This window comes from Salvelinus namaycush, chromosome 3 (assembly GCF_016432855.1).
Source record: "Salvelinus namaycush isolate Seneca chromosome 3, SaNama_1.0, whole genome shotgun sequence".
NCBI lineage: Eukaryota > Metazoa > Chordata > Actinopteri > Salmoniformes > Salmonidae > Salvelinus > Salvelinus namaycush.
The window spans coordinates 36727779-36750958 of record NC_052309.1 but is presented as its reverse complement, the minus strand read 5'-3'; the positions used below and the strand labels follow the sequence as shown (position 1 = coordinate 36750958).

At 42.8% G+C, this 23180-nt stretch overlaps 1 protein-coding gene across 2 annotated transcripts in view; it reads left to right on the top strand.

The window, feature by feature from the left end:
- The window catches only part of ddx10 (DEAD (Asp-Glu-Ala-Asp) box polypeptide 10), a 72911-nt gene extending 50263 nt beyond the window's left edge, over window positions 1-22648 (top strand). The window contains exons 16-18 of one of the 2 annotated variants that reach the window (XM_038976794.1): window positions 2574-2630; window positions 18073-18206; window positions 22187-22648. In XM_038976794.1, the coding sequence (XP_038832722.1) occupies window positions 2574-2630; window positions 18073-18206; window positions 22187-22376 (381 nt within the window). In that variant the 3' untranslated portion in view covers window positions 22377-22648. Of the gene's footprint in view, window positions 1-2573; window positions 2631-18066; window positions 18207-22186 lie in introns of both variants that reach the window. The other variant, XM_038976784.1, reaches the window with a different exon arrangement.
- Window positions 22649-23180: the final 532 nt, after the last annotated feature.

Genomic DNA, 23180 nt, shown 5'->3' with positions numbered 1-23180 from the left:
ACGCGATGATGGTAGGCTATAGCAGTTATTTGTTCAGATCTATAACCACTCAATCTTCGTGAAGAGAAGTGAAAGCCGTCTGCATCTTAATCTAGTCCTATATTATTCAAGCATGTCATTACAATGATGAAGATGAAGACAACAAAACGTATTTCATTTAGAATGAAGCAACAGTAGAGAGAAAGGTAGGCTAATACGCACATCTCATAACATTAAGGGAAATGTTATGGAAGGTGCATATATTTATTTATTAGGTACACCATCTAATACCAGGTCGGACATCTCCTTTGCCTCCAGAACAGCCTGAATTTTTCGGGGCTTGGAAACATTGCTCAAATGATATCAAGGGACCTAACGTGTGCCAGGAAAACATTCCCCAAACCATTACACCACCGCCACCAGCTTGTACCATTGATATCAGGCAGGATGGTGCTATGGACTCAAGCTGCTTACGCCTAATCCTGACTAACATCAGCATGATGCAACAGGAACCAGTATTCGTTGGACCAGGCAATGTTTTTCCACTCAAGTGTCCAGTGTTGGTGATCACGTGCCCACTCGAGCCGCTTCTTGTTTTGAGCTGATAGGAGTGGAAAACATTGTAGGCAGCATGTCTTGCACCAGTATTGCATGGTTTGAACGAGGTGCGTAATTCCAGTACATATCCAGTCCACACTCAAAGATTAGCCTACTGGAGCTTGTTTCATTTATTTATACAAGAGAGTATAGCTACATCGATGGGCTTTTATGTTTTTCTGTTGTGCGTATTGTACGGTAGCCTATACAGTATCATAGTGATAGGTTTGGATTTCTGAACTTTAAATGTTATTAATCATTAGTTGTAATAGAGAGCTGAGGGGTGCCGTAGCCGAAGGGCTATACCAGAGGTTAATGGTTTTCTGTAGGAGGAAAGTATATGGTGGGGGCAATTAAGCTTGGAATGTACAGAGTGTAGGGAAAGCAATCACATGGGGCAGGCATTGATAAGAGGAGTGAACCATGGATTAGTGATGAAAGGGTTCGAGGTCAGGTCATCCAACTACCTCATCCCCATACTGTATTTATTTATTTATTTTGCTCCTTTGCACCCCAGTATCTCTACTTGCACATTCATCTTCTGCACATCTACCACGCCAGTGTTTAATTGCTATATCGTAATTACCTCGCCACTATTGGCCTATTTTATTGCCTTACCTCTCTTATCTTACCTCATTTGCACACACTGTGTATATATACTAGTTTTTTCCCCCTACTGTATTATTGACTGTATGTTTGTTTATTCCATGTGTAATGCTGTGTTGTATGTGTCAAACTGCTTTGCTTTATCTTGGCCAGGTCACAGTTGTAAATGAGAACTTGTTCTCAACTAGCCTACCTGGTTAAATAAAGGTTAAATAAACATTTAAAAAATTTAAAAAATAAAGTCACGTTAAGGGAGAAAAAAGTTTATGGCCCGTATCACTTAGTTTCCTGCCCAGCAATAAAGATACAATGTTTGTTCAGACGTGTAGGAGGAGACTCAGCCTAGGAGAAATGGTTAAATATCAGTGCTTGTGTGAACAATGTCTTTGTCTAATGCAGCTGTATTGATCCTCTGGGAAGAATAAACTTAGTTTGAGCTTTCATAGTGTCCGTAGAGTTTTTACTCTGAAAATTCGAACCTAACAATAGTCTATGTATTGGATAATGGCAAAATCATTTGGCCTTGGGCTCATAAAATGTATTTAATGTATGGCTCTTAACATGTATTTTAATTTATGGCTCATCAGACTTTCATTTTAATGCCGATCAAAGCTCTAATCAAATCTATATGCTTTAGAATGACACTTCCGGTTTGGGCGGGAAATACTGGATTACTTACTTATTCTCTGGATGGAACATTTTGTAAAATCCCGGGAAAATATTCACCTCTAATACACACACACACGCACATTCTAATGCAAACTGGTTTTCACTGAGTGACATTTGGAGCAGAAATTAAGAACTCATGAATCAGCTGCTGACATTTCCTAATGCATTCTCCCGCCGCATATAAATAGGCTTCTGTTTTCACACACTATCATTATTTTTCCCCTCTGGCGAGGGTTTCACTCCTGTGTTAAGTCGTTTACTGTGGTCAGTTCTCCCTGAATATGCCGTGTTGGCCAAATTATAATGTTGGAGGTCTGCTTTATTTTGGACTGTGTTTTGCAAGTCAGCCATTTTGTTTAGATTTGTTTGGTGTTTTTTTCCCACTTGAAGGATGTGGCTGCCTCTCGATACTCTATTGCGACCTGTCTAACCTCCACTCCTCTGTCTGCTCTCTTTCCTCCCATCCCCTCTCTTCTATGACCCATGGAAAATGTCCTAGCTTAGAGGCAGTAATCAGAGAATCTTATCATAAAAAAAAAGCTACATAGAACAAAAAAGAGAAAGCATATCGTCTCATGGAATCTCTAACAATCTAATGAAATACAGCCATTTCACCCCAAAACAACCTGCCCTGAAAGGCATGGATTGTCAGAGATATACGACACCTAAATCTGGTCAGACTGACATTGCTCTAAACTCTTTCTCCCTCTTCTCTCCCACAGGAGAAGAGACTGAAGGAGAACGCTGCCAGAAGAGAAGCCAGCAAGCAGTACGCTGAGGTAAGTCTCTCTCCTCCATTTTACATTAGAATTTCTCCCCCCAACCCCCCTCTTAAAAAGCATATCCATCACATCCTGAATGGGTTTGACTCCAGTCACTAGCTCCCCTTCACTAGCGTTACGTTAAACCGTGGCTGTTTAAAGTGATACTTCTGTCAGGATCCTGCCATTGAACTCCAGTCTAGCTTCAAAAGGAGAGGCAGTCTCTAAAAGTGAGGGCCACACTCTTCCCCCTCCTCTTTGTAACAAAGGCAGAAGGAGCATTCTCTCTTCTTCAGCCAATGTCAGACGAAGAACACGGAGTCCCCGGATGCCGATGTAGCACTTAGCTTTTAGATTGGAACAGAATTCATTGAGGAGAGAATGGGACAAGCACAATGGTACTTTACAGGGTCATTAATGTCAGCCCCTCTAGTGAGTCATGTGAAGTGTTATCTTCACAAAAGGGGACATGCTTTTCTGCAGACAAATACCAAACGCTCCATAGAGCTTCTCTATCGCCAGCTGAATTGGCTCCACTCCTGCCACGTGAGGATGAGACAGAGAGTAGTGCCTTGTCTTACGTAAGACCCCGGTCACAAAGCATCTGGGGTGTCTTCAGCAGAGGCAAGTGCCTCTTCCTCTCCGTGTAATATTAAATCCCCCTCTTCTCAGCTTGTGTCAGTCTGCCCGCCTGCTGAATTCGTCTTGCGTAATGTGGAAATTAAAATTCTTGTCTTCAACCTCAGCATAATTACCATGCCAGCACTCTTTCTTTCTCTCCTGTCAATCAAACACACCCAGTGTCATTACATTAATGCTGGCTTGCAGTGATAGATACTCCGGAGGTGTTAGGGCAGCATTTCTCTAATCCCCCTTCCGGCAGCTCTTCTGATGCCTCCTATCACTCTGGTGTATAGCCTACCTCACGTCTCCTGCTCTGTTTAGCCCTCCTATTTGGCCTCTTCAGTGACGCGGGAGACTAATAAGGGGGAAATGAATGCAACATCTGAATGCGGCGTCATGGGCGGGATTATCATACACATCCTATCCCCCCTGATCTCGTTCGACGCTGACTCCACTCCTACACCATTGAGACTTCCTATTGAGTTAAATCAGACATTGATGAATACTTCACAATTATCCCGCATTTCATTGGGTTCAGAATCCACGTTTCCCATCTTTCTTTAAAGATGCACTGTGTAGGAATAGCTCCGGCATTTCCTGGTTGCTAAAATTCTAATATTTCGCCTAATATCAGTTTGTGATAAAACAAGCAACGATCGTGTCGCGCAGTGTTCACCAATCGGTCGATCTCCAAGCCATTCCTAGTCGCTCACCAAAAGTTTCTGTAAAAAAAAAACGGTAAAGCCTTGCGTTCCTATTTTATTTTATTTTTATTTTGCACTGTTGGTGGTAGGTGATTCAGCAGCCCTAGCGCCGGGAAGGCAGGGTGTTCCCATTTTGAAGCACTTCATGTGTACAGGGTGTTCCCATTTTGAAGCACTTCATGTGTACAGGGTGTTCCCATTTTGAAGCACTTCATGTGTACAGGGTGTTCCCATTTTGAAGCACTTCATGTGTACAGGGTGTTCCCATTTTGAAGCACTTCATGTGTACAGGGTGTTCCCATTTTGAAGCACTTCATGTGTACAGGGTGTTCCCATTTTGAAGCACTTCATGTGTGCAGGGTGTTCCCATTTTGAAGCACTTCATGTGTCTGAAAGTAGAACTCCGCCTATCCGGCAGGCCCAGAGGGAAAATCAAGTGCACCTATAGGCCTACCACTAGCCAATCAGATGACTCAGATCACCGTGTCTGCACAGTTTCCTCGAGCCATAGACTGGTAAAAGAAGCTTTGACCGCACAGCAAAGTTGATAATGTGAGATTTCAACACTTTTAAAACCATGACTAGAGAAAGACTCAACGAATACAGCAATGAGCTGCTGTTATTATGAGTTAGCTTATAATTCAGTTATTCAGCGCGGTCAACACTTTGTTCAACAGTTTTATAAGCCATAAAATGTGCGTTCTCTCTAATTCCACTCACGCTACAAGCAGCCTGCAGCTGCAATGAATGAATATAGCGAAGTGTTTTGATAAGCTTGCGTTATTATTTGCTGCTTGTCTTTTTTAATATTGAGAAATATTTTTCTTTCTCTGGTCATAGGACTAACACCATTAATTTGCACATGAGGCATAAATAATGCAGTTTGGCTTAAGTTTCGCCATCGGCTGGGGGAGGGAGCCTCGCATCCAACTCACCATCTGATGCAGGCCATCAGTCCAGTAAAAAGCTGTGTCTCACAAGTAATGCAACAAATGATCTAGCAGTGTGATCATATACCTAATATGTTGAAATATCATTTCAAAATGGTCTGAGCAGAACAACATTGGTGGGGCAGTTCAAGCGTAGCCGATATGCAGTGCTAATATATTGGGCCTATAGCCTACAGCACAAACCTCATGTTCAACAAATTCTAATAATCTGAGCGGTAGAGGTTGGCTTGCATTTTGACTTGGTGATCTTGACTTAGAAAAGGTTGGTTGGCATCCCAAATGGAGCAGTGGTCTAAGGCAGTGCTAGCTGTGCCACTAGAGATCCTGGTTCGAGTCCAGGCTCTGTCGCAGCCGGCCGTGACCAGGAGACTCGTGGGGGGGCGGCGCACAATTGGGCCAGCGTCGTCCGGGTTAGGAGAGGGTTTGGCCGGCAGGGATGTTCTTGTCCCATCGCGCACTAGTGACTCCTGTGGCGGGCCGGGCGCAGTGCACACTGGTGTTACCTCCGACACATTGGTGCGGCTGGCTTCCGGGTTAAGTGGTTATTGTGTCAAGAAGCATTGCGGCTTGGCTGGGTTGCGTTTCGGAGGACGCACGGCTCTCGACCTTCGCCTCTCCCGAGTCCGTACGGGAATTGCAGCGATGGGACAAGACTGGAACTACTGATTGGATACCACGAAATTGGGGAGAAAAAGGGGTATAATCAAAAAATAAAAGGTTGGTGACCACTGGTGTAGAGAATTATTGTAACATCAAATATATTTTCCATAACTAAAAATATTGTATTTTCAGCTGTTTGAAGCTGGTGTACAAAACCTAAAGTAAGATGCAAAAATGAAACTTAAGAACGGGAATCATAGAAATAGAGTACATAGAACAGATCTACAACTTCTTAGACTTGCTTTCAATGAGAATTGCAGATTTATAACACATTTCTGAGAATTTGGTTGGGTGTCACAAAAACCTACATATTGCAGCTTTAAATCTGCCCATTTTTTAAAGTAGCTTTTTTCTTAATTCGTTCATTTTCTGTTGTCCCTGAAGTCTGCTCTTATGTTTTACCAGCTGCATGGTAAACCAGGCTGCTTCCTCCTGGTATTGATGGGGGCTGTGTGTTGAACTATGCTCCGCCATACCGAACACTTCTCACTGCCATCCTCCCACTCACACAGAGACAATTAGAGCATTACAGGCTGTCTCCACTGGGCAACGGGCCTTCAACCCTCCACTGTTGTCTCATTTATCATCGCTAACACTTTTCCCCAAAGCCTGCAAGCGCAACCATGGTGCCCTCAATAAAGCAGCAGGCCAGACTTATCCAGGCTAACGCTTGGGGAGACTTCGTGCTTGTTTGTTAAGGATTTGGAAGGAATTTGGAAAGTCTTAGGTCAGATATAGCTTGTTAACAAAATGAAGTGCCTTCTACACTGTCCTTGAGTTTCAAGGTTTTTTTGTCATTTGAAGTTTTGCTTTTGTGTAGTTTTGTGGTCCTGGAGTATTTATTTAATCTTCAAGTTCTCTGGGCAAGATAAAGATGCAGCATCTTGTTTCTAAGGGTGCTATTGATCATATAAGCACAATGCCCAGGAGTTGGATACCTTAAGGCAGGTATTCCCAAACTGGGGTACGCACAATGCCGTCGGGGGAACGCCAAATAAAATGTGATTCATAATTATTATTATTTTTTCACATTTTCAAACAGTCCATTTATATTTTCCAACAGGCCAGACTTATTTGGGTGAGTTTTTTTTATCGCCTGAGTAGCCTTGTTTCACTGCCAAAAAGAAAATTTAACAATCTAGTGTTCAGCGAAATAACAACACAATGTCAAGTACAGGTAGCCTAGTCAAATAATTAACATCCGATCACATTAACTGTTACTCTCTCGCGGGAATTCCACTAACGGTCCGTATTTAGCCAAACATAGCTGCTGCTCATTCCGTTTGCTCAAAAATTGATAAATGGTTAAAAAATGTAAGGCCTGCGTCCATAGACACATACCAGCTCTACTGGTAGAACTGCTACTACCAGCAGTACTGCACCTGTTGACGACACAAGTTGTTCTGCTTCCACGAGCACATCCAATGCTAGCATCAGTAATTCTACATTTGTTGTTAGCCCAGCTAGCATGGACACTGACAGTTGTGAATCTGATGCAGCCGAAAGAGCTACTGCCCCCTTACCCGGGAAGCACCGAACAGACAGGGACGTTGGACCATCAAAGAGGCGCAAATGTGATGAGAACTACATTGATTTGGGGATCAATTATATTGATAGTAGTGCCTTTCCTCAGCCACAGTGTGTTATATGTGCAAAGTACCATCTCACAACTCAATGAAACCTTCACTTTTGTGCAGACATTTCGAAACAAAACTTGCCAATTTGAAAAATAAGCCACGTGAGTTTTTGAGCGAGAATTAAGACGGCTTTCGAGTAGTAAGACATGTATAAAAGCAACAGATACCATTAATAAGAAGGAGCTAGAAGCGTCTTATATGGTGAACTACCGTGTGGCTAGGACAGGCAAGCCCCAGACTATTGTGGAGGACTTTAATTCTTCCTGCTGCCGCAGATATGGCTGGGACAATGCTGGGGGAAAAGGTCAAAAAAACGATACAGGCAATGCCTTCAAACAACACTGTTGCACGATGCATCATTGACATGGCAGGAGATGTTTTGAAACAATTACTGCTTTGCATACAAGCCAGTGAATTCTATGCGTTACAGCTGGATGAGTCAACAGACGTAGCAGGCCTGGCACAGCTCCTGGTATATGTCAGTTACATTTATGGGGGGTCAATTAAGGATGACATCCTCTTCTGCAAACCACTGTGTATTTTCTGAACTATGCAATGATATGGGCAGCAACCATGTAACGCTTTTACAACATACAGAAGTGCTCTGGTTATCAAGGGGCAAAGTATTGACACGTTTTTTAAAATTGAGAGATGAGCTGAAAGTTTTCTTTACTGACCATTTTCACTTGATGAAGAGTTTCTCACACGACTGGCCTATCTGGGTGATGTTTTTTCTCGTCTTAATGATCTGAATTTAGACTTACAGGGACTCTCCGCAACTATATTAAATGTGCGGGACAAAATTGAGGCTATGATTAAGAATTTGGAGCTCTTCTCTGTCTGCACTAACAAGGACCTTCCTCCAGTCCACTTACCGATATCTGAACAAGAGAGCCTCATCGAAATTGCAACAAGTGGTTCTGTGAAAATTGAATTTAATCAGAAGCCACTGCCAGATTTCTGGATTGGGCTGTGTTCAGAGTATCATGCCTTGGCAAATTGCGCTGTTAAGACACTGATGCCCTTTGCAACCACGTACCTATGTGAGAGTGGATTCTCGGCCCTCACTAGCATGAACATTAAATACAGGCACAGACTGTGTGTGGAAAAGGATTTCAGACTGAGACTCTCCAATACAACCCAACATTGCAGAGGTATGTGCATCCTTTCAAGCACACCCTTCTCATTATAGAGTTATTCACAATTTTCGATGAACAAATAAAGTTTTATATGTAAGATAGCGAAATAAAGAGTACACTTATTGATTATAATTGTTAATTGTGCCCTGGTCCTGTAAGAGCTCTTTGTCACTTCCCACGAGCCGGGTTGTAACAAAAACTCACATTAATTAAACATAAGAATGAGCGTATCATATAGTGTGTGCGTGGCAGGCTTACAATGATAGGAAAAATCAACATTTGAAAGTGCGCTGACCCTGGTGCTAGAGGGGGTACGCAGCTGGAGGTTGAACGTTTGAAGGGTACGGGACTTTAAAAAGTTTGGGAACCACTGCCTTAAGGATATTATAAAGATGAGATTTGTCTCTGACGAATGACCGGGCTCATAGGCTGTGCGTGAGTTAAGTTTGGGGAAGCCCCCCCCCCCCCCCCCAAAATCACCTTTATTAATAAGCATTTAATGCATCCATCTTAGCATTTTCAGACTAATGTAAGAGCCGACTATTCCTAATGTGATGAGTAGATTGGATGGTGATGAATTAAGATTATAATAGCTTACTCACTGTTTGCAAAAAAAATAGGCTGCCGTTCTGAAATATGCGTTTTTTTGTCCATTCTTTGCACTTTGGCGCTCAGCCCCAGCTATAGGAAAAACATTTATGAAGTGTACGTTATTTATAATAAGTTTCACATTTTACATGTTGTTAGTTGTATGTATTGTATATACGTGGCATACACTGTCCAACGAAATGCTTACAAGTTTTTTTTCTCAACAATGCAACAATAAGAAATTATAAAATATAAAAATTTTGTAAACATTTTAGCATAAGTATAATACAGGAAGGCACAATTTATAGTACAATATTTACACATGTATCAAGGAAGGGGGTATTGGTGGGCAAGTGTTTTAAAATGTGCACTATTAGCAGTAGTAAATAAAGAGCCGTGTGTGGACTACATGACCAAAAGTATGTGGACACCTGCTTTTCGAACATCTCATTCCAAAATCAAGGGCATTAATATGGAGTTGATCCCCCTTTGCTGCTATAACAGCCTGCACCCTTCTGGGAAGGCTTTCCAATACATGTTGGAACATTTGCTGCAGCCATGAGCATTAGTGAGGTTGGGTACTGATGGTGAGCGATTAGGCCTGGCTCGCAGTCGGCGTTGCAATTCATAGAATGGCCATAATAAAATAAAAAAAACTATAGCCTGCACTTGAATAGCGAATGGAAGATACGTGTGGTTTGTAAAGCAGATGAATGTGCTTAATTTGAAGAATGTAGTAATCAACAGAGCAGCACGAGAAAGTTGTCATTCTCTTTTAAATAGTGGCCAGTCAGAACAAGGTTTTCACACACAATTGCTCATTGACTGGGCTTATAAGAACACATGTATCACTAGGATATGGGTTCTCCAACAGTGTTCCAGGGGTCTTGGGCCTAAAGGCTATGTTTAGAGTTATTTGGCCACTTTAGTTGTGTTACAAACCTTTTCAAAACATATAAGCATAGGGCCTCCCGAGTGGTGCAGCGGCCTAAGGCACTGCATCGCATTGCTAGAAGAGTTACTGCAGACCCGGGTTCATTCCCGGGCTGTGCCACAATCTGCCACACCCTTTGCTGACGTGTATAAAATCAAGTACACAATCTCCATAGTCAAACATTGGCAGTAGAATGGCTTTACTGAAGAGCTCAGTGACTAGGGTGCCACCTTTTCAACAAGTCAGTTCGCCAAATGTCTGCCCTGCTAGTGCTGCCCCAGGTCAACTGTAAGTGCTGTTTATGTGAATTGGAAACTTCTAGGAGCAACAACGGCTCAGCTGCGAAGTGGTAGGCCACACAAGCTCACAGAACGGGACCCCCGACCCGAGTGCTGAAAATCGTAGCGCATCTGTCCTCGGTTTCAGCACTCACTACTGACTTCCAAACTGCCTCTGGAAGCAACTTCATCACAAAACATGTTTGTCAGGAGCTTCATGAAATGTGTTTTCATGACCAAGCAGCCGCACACAAACATAAGATCACCATGCGCAATGCCAAGTGTCGACTAGAGTGGTGTAAAGTTTGCCGCCATTGGACTCTGGAGTGATGAATCACGCTTCACCATCTGGCAGTCCGACGGACAAATCTGGGTTTGGTGGATGCCAGGAGAACGCTTACTGCCCGAATGCATAGTGCCAACTGTAAAGTTTGGTGGAGGAGGAATAATTGTCTGGTGCTGGTTTTTCATGGTTCGGGTTAGGCCCCTTAGTTCCAGTGAAGGGAAATCTTAAAACTACAGCATAGAATGACATTCTAGACGATTCTGTGCTTCCATTTTTGTGGCAACAGTTTAGGGATGGTACTTTCCTGTTTCAGCATGACAATGCCCCCGTGCACAAAGCAAGGTCCATACAGAAATAGTTTGAGATCGGTGTGGAAGAACTTGACTGGCTTGCACAGAGACCTGACCTCATCCACATCGAATACCTTTGGAGTGAGTTGGAACGGCAACTGCGAGCAGGGCCTAGTTGCCCAACATCAATGCCCGACCTCGCTAATGCTCTTGTGGCTGAATGGAAGCAATCCCTGCATCAATGTTCCAACATCTACTGGAAAACCTTCCCAAAAGAGTGGAGGCTGTTATAGCAGCAAAGGGGGGACCAACTCCTTATTAATACCCATTATTTTCGAATAAGGTGTTTGACTGCAGTCATTAATCTTGACTGCCGGTTCACCGTAACAGCTGTACACAAGGTAAGGTATTGAAAACAGGGGTGCCAATAATTTTGACACCTATCTAGTCGAGAGAAAATAACAGTACTTGTTAAACAAAATCTCTATCTGAGCAATTGTATTAGTATAATATAGCTCAGTATTTGTATTTATTTTATCAAGGGTACCAATAATTTTGGACCTAATTGTATATGTTGATTTTATGTGATGTGCTTCCCAATGTGACACAGTTCAGTCATGTAAAGAACATTTCATATACAAAGCTGTTAGGCTTTGGAGGCTCTTATCATCCTCGCACAGACCAGTGCACAAACATGAACATTTTGATACTGGCCCTACCAAGCCCACTTAGCTCGCTGACGTTGGAGTGAAGCTGATTTAACCACCACTCCAACTCTTTTAAATAGAGATCTCCCAAGACTAAGATTTATCAAACAAATCCCCCACTTCGGACAGATGGCGTTTTGCTTGACTCATTTCCAAACCCAGGATAAGTGTATTACTGTGATGGCATGCCAAGAGAACCACAATGCCCGGACTCTGCATCAGAAGTTGAAGTTAGAAGGGGTAACCACCCTTTGTTGGTATTTTAAAAGTAATCTTTGCAGAGAATTTGGCAGCAGCCTGATGGCCAATCCAGTGTTTCTCTGCTCCTCCTGGAATAATTGTATCCGTCAGAGTCCGAGATAACTGGAAAGCAGCCGTTGTCATCCGTTTCAGGAGGCCGTCCACAGTTTCAAGATGGCAGCTGTCATGTCTATTCTTTTCCCACTCTCTCTGGGGGATACCTCGTATAACAAGCATATGCAAATGCAGGTGTGTGGATGCAGCGATTTAATTGTCCAATCGATGCCGCGGCACTGGTGTTGGGAAGAGGTATCCATACCACCCTTTGACAACTGATTCTCAATGGACCTGGTGGTGCTCTTGTGCTCAGTTACCACATCTACAGTGTTTTGTACCTGAACCGGTGCTATCATTTATTGCTTTCAATTGATACCTAAAAGCCCATCTCTCTTAAGTGTTCTATGCAGCAAATTAAGATTCTAGTTTTGCACATAGTTTTGGTGTCCAAATGGGTACGAATATTATCTAATGAGCTGTATCAATGTTAAGCTCAAGGCTTTTCGGGTTTGTTCACTACCTTGTCTCATAACCTTCACTATAGTATCTATAAACCCTCTTAGATTTAGCATCTGTGCATTTTCGAATCCTGGCAAGCCTTTTAGGTCTTACTTTTATGTAATCCTGATGAGAAATGCCGGTGGTAGCTCTGCATGCGCCAATGAGTTCAGACAGCCTAATGTCTGACAGGTTAGTAATAAATGTTCCCTCCATGCTGCCTGAGACTGCTTTCCACTTTTCCCAGAGTTAGACTTTCAGAGATGAAGCTCTAAATGAGAATCCATCACCAGGGGCCTGAAGAGATTTGATTAAAGTCCACCAGGGAGCGTGAGCTGTGGTGGCATGTCAGAATTTCTCCTAAAATACTTCTGTGTTCTCATCAATCTGTCCTCCCTTCTCTTTTATTGCTCCCACACTGGGATTTCTGTCTGTGTTAGTGTTTTGTGCCTAGTTGTTGGCCCAATGTTGATACAGACCCCATGCTTTAATCAGTAAACTCCTAAATTGAATGAATAGGTGGAAATAAGGCTTCCTGGATGTTCTAGATGAGCGTGTCCTGAAAGATTTATGCCTAGTATTCCAGCGTTTAAAGCGTCACATACATTTATTTGATGGTCTCCTAAATGCTAAGTGATTACAGCGTTTATTTAAATATTCATTGGCTAAAGTGCTGGCTGGAGCCATTCTAAGCTGGCACGAGGCATGGATTTTGCCTGTGTGTGTAGATTGAGACACCTTAATCGACGTGACATCCCAGGTGGTGCCTCTGAAGATGTGTGTTAAACTAGCTGACACTGTAAAGGCTTGTAAAAGAAGTCTGTGCGCACACACAAGGGAAATAAACATTGCATGATGTTGAATGTCAGCTTTTTACTTTGACCTTAAAATAATGGTGGTGCCTTGAAAAGCTTTGAGCTAATAATAATGATATAGTTATTTTATATAGTGCTTTTCATTACAAACAAGAATGTCAGTGGCATTGAAAACAAAAACGAATGTAGGGATCTTGCAGTTCATGGTTGGTCTTCCACAGCTTCCGATGTCTAGGCAGTTGGTCTTCCACAGCTTCCGATGTCTAGGCAGTTGGTCTTCCACAGCTTCCGATGTCTAGGCAGTTGGTCTTCCACAGCTTCCGATGTCTAGGCAGTTGGGAAAGGCAGTCAGTAGCAGTAGCTTGAGGGGAGGGAGCCAAGACAAGCTGAATAAACTGGCTTGCCATCATCATTCCTGTAACTCTGTGGGTTACCACCAGTTATTTCAGATCAACCCTCATTAAGTTAAAAACTAAAGAATTTGATTGAAAAAATGCAATTAAAAACACTTAAAATAACGAACATATGCACAACATTTAGAGCTTTCTGCCCCACAGCGCCATGGCAACCACTGAAGGTGACGTTATTAATGTATAATATGACATCCTGTTTCAATCAATACATGGCATGCCATATACTGTGGAATTTACAGCTAAAGGTGCTCTGAGTATTGTATTGTTATTTTCCAGACAGTATCTGTAATATGTCTAAAGGGTTTTCAGTTTCTAAGGTAACACTGGCTCCTCTCTCAGCTCAAAATGGCATTCTTGTTTTGATGAGTCCATAAGTCTCCCTAGAGGGGGCTGAGATTGCATTAACTTGAACATCTGAGACTGTACTGAAGATAATGAAATGAGACCACGCACAGGCCTGCTTGGTGGTGTGGAATTATGCTGCCAGTTCTTCAGTATTTTTAGTTTATGATACACTCAGCTTTGTTTTTTTTGTAATTACTAATATATTGGTCAAAGTAAGAGAGACTCATTGTTGCTGTTAATGATCAGGTTACAAAAAATACAGTTCTCATCTGTAGTGCTGGGCAGTTTACCATATTTTACTATACTGAACAAAAATATAAACGTAACATGTCACAATTTCAAAGATTTTACTGAGTTACAGTTCAGATAAGGAAATGTGTCAATTGAAATTCATTAGGCCCTAATCTATGGATTTCACATGACTGGTCAGGGGTGCAGTCAGGCCCAGCCAATCAGAATGTGTTTTTCCCCACAAGGGCCTTATTAAAAATGTAAATACTCCTCAGGTACCAGTGATGATGTAGGCCTAGATAGGCATGTTTGTGCAACGGTAAGAAACCATGTAATGTAACATCTAATTAGAGTCCCCTGGAAACACTGACCAACACTTTGGTTCCTACACTGGCGTATTCATTCATTGTCATGTCAAACAATATATTCAAGGTGCTGCCCACTATATTCCAACCATAGAATTAGATGAATCATTCTATTTCCATGATCCCAACAGTTCACCAATTAACTAGGCATATATTTTTCCCCCCATATTATGCAGCTCTGTGGTAATGATAACAAAAATGCAGAAATTGATGAAAATGCTGACAATTTTAGTTTGAAGTTAGAACAGTATAAAATGTTCAGAATGGTAGTGTTTCCACCCTAGGGTCATGAACTACTCATAAAGCATCTTTAGGAAGTTTTTTATTATTGAAAAACATAAAATACCGTCATACCATACATCAAATATTGTGATATGATATTTTGGCCAAATCGCCCTACTCATCTGATTTCAAGTTTGTTGGGACACACTGGTACTGTGTGTTTCTCCCTGCTCTGTTTCAGGGGTCTGGTTTGGAACTGTCCCTGACGTCAGCATGAGGCAGGGCGAACTCTTGTTTTTATTCTGTTCAAGTGGATATGACAGGACTGTTCTTGCCGCAGGTCTTGCTAGCAGAATTTCAAATGAATCGTACTAAAGCCAGGTCTCCATACGGGATTGGTTTACATCGCGCACAGACACTGAATCTGTCTCCCTGCACACCAAGACTAGCGGCAGGAAACTGCTGCTGATACTCCTACTTAGTGTTCTAACATTAGGTAAAGCAAAGATTAGATTTCCTCCCTAGATACTAGAATTGCTACAAGTCCCACCCCCATCCACATTTTGTTGCCTCTGGGTCGTAAATGGGTATAGGAGTCGATAAGATCTCTAACATGAGAAGAGTCGAAAACTGGCATACTGTGTACTCCCCTTCCTCACTAACGTGCTTGAGCGGTTGCTAGCCTCACAAATCCAACAACATATAGCATCTCATGAACTTTTTGATCCCCTCCAGTCAGGCTTACGGGCTATGCATAGCACTGAAACTTCCTTGGTAAAGGTAGTGAACGACGATCTCTGTGCTGCTGAAGCTGGGAACATCTCCATCCTCCTGGACCTGTCTGTAGCATTTGACACTGTCATCAGATTTTAACTGGCCACATCTAGAGGCTTCTTGGAGTCTCCAGAACACCCCTTGCCTGGTTCCACTACCCATCTGATAGACAAGAAATTGTCTCCCTTGGAAACTGCAGATCTGCCACAGCCCCTGTATCACAAGGTGTCCCCCAAGGCTGTGTTAGGTCCATTACTGTTTATTATTTACATGCTACTCCTTGGTCAGTTTCTCCCATCACTTTGGACTCAGATTTCACTATTATGCAGATGCACATCTAGATCCACTCAAAAAAAGTCTGTCGTCGTGTTTAGTCTTCTCCCTGGTTAGTTTGTCATCGTGTTTAGTCATCTCCCTGGTTAGTCTGTCATCGTGTTTAGTCATCTCCCTGGTTAGTTTGTCATCGTGTTTGTGAGGGGAACGGCACCTCCGTACCTTCAGGCTCTGATCAGGCCCTACACCCAAACAAGGGCACTGCGTTCATCCACCTCTGGCCTGCTCGCCTCCCTACCTCTGAGGAAGTACAGTTCCCGCTCAGCCCAGTCAAAACTGTTCGCTGCTCTGGCACCCCAATGGTGGAACAAACTCCCTCACGACGCCAGGTCAGCGGAGTCAATCGCCACCTTCCGGAGACACCTGAAACCCCACCTCTTCAAGGAATACCTAGGATAGGATAAAGTAATCCTTCTAACCCCCCCCCCCCCCCTTAAAGAGTTAGATGCACTATTGTAAAGTGGTTGTTCCACTGGATATCATAAGGTGAATGCACCAATTTGTAAGTCGCTCTGGATAAGAGCGTCTGCTAAATGACTTAAATGTAAATGTAAATGTGTTTAGTCTTCTCTCCGGTTAGTCTGTCATCGTGTTTAGTCTTCTCCCCGGTTAGTTTGTCATCGTGTTCGGTGTACTTTTATATACTTACTTATTTCTATGGGATTGTATTGCTTTTCATCCTGCTGCATGTGATTTGGGGTGTCTTGAAAAGCACTTCAAATGAAATGTATTATTGTATGCATATTAAGCCTACATATGCGGCATATTGCTTCAATGTCATCCACTAAGCTTAGAACTCTGCCTTTTATTCCATTTCTTGTGGATATCTCTTCATTAAATCAGCAAAGTGCATTGAACTATTGACTTACCAGCTCTTTAGTCTGTAGTCACAAGAACGTAGGAAAATCCATAGTGCAGGTTATGTTTGGAAAGTTATGAAAGAGGTAGAGTGTATTGCTGTAGCTAACTCGGTCTCCCATAACATTTCATGCTCATGACCTTTTGTTTTCCACGGTAACCTTTGACCTGATTGCGCTAATAGGCCGGGTCATGATACGTACCTTTTTTGTTTTTAACCTTTTTCAAACAATCAGTGGGGGAGGTCTTTCACACACATCAGATGGACTGATACATTGTTTTGTCTGGACAGAGCTGTTGGTTTAGAAAGCAGAGCTTTGAAGACTGTTTTCAAAGCCAGTTGAAATTGAGCAGCCCACCTTCTAGTCATGAGAATCAGCTTAGGTCTTAACGTTCCATCGAGTTGCTAAAAACAGCAATATTGTCCTCTCTTTCTTCAAGGCTTTCTAGAAGCTATTAATAGTCTGGGAGGGGCAAATAAGGCTTGTTGAACACTGAGGTTAGCGACACGGATTCAGATATGTGGAACAAACAGGGCCCTCTCATTATAGCTGTCCATAGAGAAATCTACCACAGATGCGTTTGTCCCAAATTCTTTCATAAAATGGCGTCCCTGTGGGTCTGAGAACCTGAGCTCATTAACAAGTGCGTTCCACTGGGCAGTTTCATCCATTTTAAGTAGATCAATTATTTCCCTCTTTTCCCTCTCCCTCAGTACCTCCCCTCTCATTCCCTGCTTAGATTAAAGAGCACCCAGTGAAACGCCTTACAACTTCCACTATTTGTCGCTTTTATTGCCCTCCGAATATGTAGGTTACATTGTGTGAGGGAGATCCACGGGTTATTAGTGAAACACACAGAAGCAGAGTGGTTTGGTGCCCCCGATTGTGTTTACGCTGCGCACATTGAGGCTTACCCCTCTGCCTGTCTCTAAATCTTTTTATCGAGCTGCGTTTATCTTGCCCCTCTTCTTTTAACCTGCTCTTGATTCAGGCGGAGTTTGTTTGACTCATCCTATACTGCTTTAACCTTCTAGATATTTGTATCCGTCAGGCCTTCACTGTGAATATATTTTCATACTATTATTTTGGTCCGCCACTGCAGTATTTCTACTTGCCAGCTTCAGACTTGCAGTATTATCGCTGAGTTCATTTAGGGATGTGATTTAGTGTGGCTTGGCAAGCTTTCTCTTCGTGAAAGATAACATTCATTAATTGGGCACACAAACATTGGTACATATACATTACTGTTTATGGATGAAGTTTTCTCCCTCTAACCATGTTAATTCATTGATTGCATTGCTAATGCCAACTGCTAATTTCCTGTCTTACCCTCACTCACAGTTACACCTGTACCTTTTTGAATGTCTGTTTCGGTCAGTAAGAACTTTTTCAAGACATTCGGTGGAACATTCATAGGGGTTCATATAGTCTTCACGCAATTGGTTGATTTGCTTATTGGATCCAACACCTGAGGTATTTGTAGTAATGGTGTATTTTGTCCTAGGAGCAGAAGTCCAGCGAGGAGGATGAAGAGGAGGTGGTAGCGTACCTGGGCGGTTCTGATGGAGAAGAGTTTGACCCCAGCACGCTGCCCGACCCGGACAAACTACACTACGACTCAGAGGAAGAAGATGACCAGATCAGGTAAAAAAGGCTACTGTACCATCTAGTCTTTAGGCTGAAACTGGATGCATGATAGACTAAAGGTTCCATACAGGGCTTTTATAATCACTTGACAATGCGCAGCCCCTATCTGTACGGATTTTGTGATGAGTAAATCTGAAAGAACAGGCATCAATTCGACCAAGCATAGATTAGATGTCTGGATATCACTGATGCATTCCAATCCTTTCAAAACTACCAGACACAGTCGAGAAGCCATGGTTTGACATTTCTCAAGGAATCCATATTGGGGAAAAAGGAGATGCTCAGCATTTTAGGCCTGGCGGTCTGTCGTAGAGGGATTGTTTCTATTGAGCATTAATAGATTCATTAGATTTGCAATGTTGTATCACTGCTTGGCTGCCTGGGGTTATTGGGATTTGTGGTGTAATCGCCTCCGGAGCAGAATTATACCCTTTCCAGGAGGGAGGACTCACTCTGTAGCTTGCCGAGGCATTGATCGCGGGCGGACAGCAGATAGGCCATAAAGTGTGTAATTAGAGGCAGATTTAAAGTGGCAGCCGAGGGTGAAGGGCAACGTGGCCTCTCGCTACAGGGTAATGCACCAAGGATTTAAAGGCGGAGAGGCAGGCAGGACGAGGCTTCTGGTTTTCTGCTCCATGTCTTCCTGTCTCTTCTCAATGTTTTGTCTACTACGGCAGTGGTTCCCATCCAGGGGTACTAGGTACATGAGGAGACTCATGAAACCATAGTCTTACTGGTAAAATGCACATGGGGGGGGGGTACTCCGGGCAGAGCGAAATTCGGTTGGTGGTAGAGTAACTGGAAAAGGTTGGGAACTACTGTACTACGGACTATTGTCTTTGTGCTCTCGCTCTAACTTGTTTCTACTTATCTCCCTTTCAATTCCTCATGCTTCTCTCTCTCTCTGCCTGTCTTTCGCTCCCTTCGCCTGCATTTATTCCTCCCTTCGGCTTCCCGTGTGTGAAGGATCAGCAGATGTTCCCTCCTCCTCCTCCGTTAGCCCAGAGGGCTGCAGGCGAGAGCAGATTTACAGTCTGCTCCACTTCCCTGCGTTCACTGCATGACTACGATGGCCCTTTACCACGCAGATCTACCGCCAGCCTGCCTGTCTCTCTCCCCAGGATGCTGGTTTATACTAGGGAGGGATTTCTCAGAACACTACCACTTATATATCACCCTCTCCTTGACACCTTCTACTGCACCTCCTCCTCTCTCTTTCCCTCTCTCTCTTTCCTCCTAGTGTCTTCTTCTGGCAGATTTCCACACCACTATCTGTAAGAGAAACCTCCCGGTGCTGCTTGTATAAGGCCTGGCCATTGTTACAGCGCACCAAGAATATACTGTACTGTCCATCCATTCACTCTGGGCTTATCCCTGCTGAATCCATCCATGCCTGTACTGGCCAGTTCTTCTGTCTGACTCCATTGCTCACATCCTGGGGTGATGATTAATGGAAGTGTAATTGAGTCTCCCTGTCTGACTTAACCGCTGAGCTGTTTGACCATGATCTCCAGGGCAACAGATGGTGGTATGATGCATGGTGGTAGGATTATGGAGTAGCGGATGGATGGATGTCCCCAAGACAGCTATAAGGCCAATTGGCTGTACCTGGATATAGACATTCATAAGCATGTTACTTGCTAACCCGTAAGGGAGCTATTGCTCGATGCACAGCCTTGAGCAGCGCATATTTCTCTTGTTTCTAGCACGATGTTAATTATGTATAACCACCACCAGGGGGACAGCAACACAACTTAAGCCATGATTGACATGAGGGCCATAACATGTGAAACGTTCCCTCATATCAGTTGTTAACCCCTTTCCAGTCTATACTTTATACACTAACACATACAGTTCCGTTGGCTAAAAGCCTTAAATAATTCAACAGAGACTTAGATTAGACAGTGATTGAACCAAACAATAGAGGCAGAAATTGTTTGGTTAAATCATCTTCAGCACCACACAGTACATTGAGCCTTCCTAAGCGTTGGAACTTATGTAAAGATTCATTTATTTATTTAAGATACAGTACTATTTATTCCATCATAGACGTGTAGCTATATAGGGTATGTTATTGCCACTCGGTTGTTTATTTTCCACTGGTCAGATTCTTGTTCTCAGCCAAGTGTAAGATATAGCTTGGCTGGTGTGTTATGGCGCCCAGGAGTATATTAAACACAATACTATATGAGACCTGCTGGCCTGAGGAATTAAATTGAGTCTACAGCAAAAACACTTAGGATAAGAGCAATGATACAGAGGCACAGAAATCTGACGAAGGGGTCAGTTAAGGGGTAAATTAGGAACTTGTCAGAATGAGTCCCATTTCTGCTCTTTGAAATCTACTGTTGCTGCTCTTTTGGCTATTATAGATGATAATTGTAAATATAACTTCTGATCAGGTGGGGCCATTCCCCAACTTCTCATGTCTCACAATCTGTACCAAACAGATGTGCTACACACTGTTCTTCATTTGGGCTCAGGTTGTGTTCACCATGGCCTAAGGTTAGTGAGAACCACCCTGTCAGCACTAACAAAACAGCAAAGCAAGACAAATGTACCACTGGTATTCCCCTTTCCTTTTTACTTTGGGTGAAATCACTCCTCCTTATGGCTAGCGGAAAGACTGTCAAGACAATGCGCTTGCCTACATGTTTGTGGTTGGCAAGATTAATGTAATAGTAACTCGCCAAACCTTACTAATGTACACACCTGGGTCCTGATTCGTTAGACATGAAATGGAAGAAAATGGGCCGAAACGAGAAGAGGCCATCTGAACTTATTCATTCATTCCAAAAAAAACGCTTGTTTTAGTTTTCCATTGCAATCCGTTTTGTTAGTGTGCTAGAGCTGGGACGATAAACCGCATGTGGGCATTTTGCTGATACATGTATCGTTCATTATGATAAGTTGCCTATACTAGAGAAATGTGAAGTTTGAAATTAAATAGGTTTGGTTATATGTTATCGTTAATGGGACAATTGATGGCTACAACAATCAAAATAGTAGTATTAGTTTAAAGGATAAATTGCATTAATTCAGTTAATTTATTGTGATATGGATTTTTGGCCATATCTCACAGCTCTAGTGTGCCCTAATGAATATGACCCCAATGGGTTTCTGCATGCGTGGCAGCCATTTTGTTTTACCTAGTGCTCACCACCCAGTCCTAGAGCTGTGGAGTGTCAAAAATCGGCCACATGGATAATAGGAGCGATGGCTCGATCAGCAATGACTCACCGTTTCATTATGCTTCCTGTTGACATGATAAAGCATTCCCATCTCCCTTTATCCACACCATTTGACTTCATGAAAGACTTAGACTTGTTTTGTTCGGCTCATTTGTTCGATTAATTCCATTATGCCATCACTGGTGTCTGATCATCTTGACACTGAAAGAGTCCTGGAGATCTCTATAGAACTGCTTCTTTCCGCACCATCTCACAACTTTTGAATAAAGAGAGCCAGTTATGTGACGGATGCCTCTTTCCATCCCTCGATTACAAAGAAAACCAACAGTGGGCTACCGCAAGCAATCAAACAGCTAGCAACATTGGAAGACTTTTAACCAAATTGCCTCTTGCATTCCTCTACACCCTTCTTACACAGATTCCCATAATCCACGTTATGTCTCAACTAAGGCCCTGTGTTTTGGACAATCATGTCACATGACCTGGATTTTAACCTTTTTTATTTACAGCTTTTTCATCTAACAGTCTCATTTTCTTTTTATGTCAGATGGTCCAGCACTATCCCCAGACAATTGCTTTTAATTTTTGGTGTAATTCTAATTTCTGGAAAAGGCTTAAAATAAAGGTTTTTAACAAGGTCATGTGACATTATAGCGCAAAACACAGGGTCCCTGCTCATAACCCCTTTCAAACTCATCTCCATAGATTGGCCCTCAATATAAACCCAACTCCCCTTGATATGCGCTGAACTGATTGTTGAACCCTTTCTCCTATCTCTGTTTAAAGCCCTGCTGCTGGGACGAGGAAGCGCATCCGCAGTGACCGCATTGATGACTCTGGTGAAGAAGAAGAAGAGGAGGCAGCGGGGAGCAGGAAGAGACCCAGGCAACAAGCAACCGCCAAGCCCCTGGACACTGGCCTCTCTCTGGCCGAGGACGAAGCACTGGTCCTGCATCTGCTGGGGAACCGGAGCTAGGGCTAACAAATTACCCAACATTGTCTTATGGTGGATCCTCTCCAATGTCTTGTCATTATTTGGGGATGTTCCCCACTATTTTGGGAACATAAAACAAATAAAATGTATGTTAGTTACAAGTGACCTGTTATTGTTTTCCTGTGATTACGTGTGCTTGTTTGGTACATAAAATGTAATTCAACATGAAAAACAAGTGCTTTAGCTAGTACCTGTCCACATACTTTTTTTTAAATGTCATTAAGTGTTTATTTGAAATACAGTAATTTGCTCTACCTTATGTTTTGTTTCTCATTGTTCTAAAATACCCTTTCAAGTACCCATCTATTTCATGACAAAGTAATCACACAGCCATTTCCTTGGCATGTGTGTTTCTCTGCATCTCGTTCCAAGTTATGTCTCTTGTAATGTGATTAGATTCTAGCTCGATGCAGGTGCAACACGACCACCTTTCACTCACTTGGTTAAAGCCTGAAGCCCACTTTCAGCTTTTTCATTTCACAGATGTAAATGACTTTGGCACATTCTAGAAGGAAATGAATGTATAATTCCTTCAACCCCCTGTGATCTCACCAGAGGAGATCTGATCCACACTACAAGTGGGAACTGGCAGGCTGACCGATGTACATTATGCAGACATGCTTTTCCCAGCTCCCGAAACCTCTCTGTTTTCTGTCCCTTTGCCAATTTTGACTTAAATTCCCTCTCTTGCTGTCCCGGTAGTACTTTTTACTCTTGTTGATCTCCATCACACTGTTATCCCACATTACATCTCACTCCTTCAGTTTTGTTCTCTCCATCTCTCAC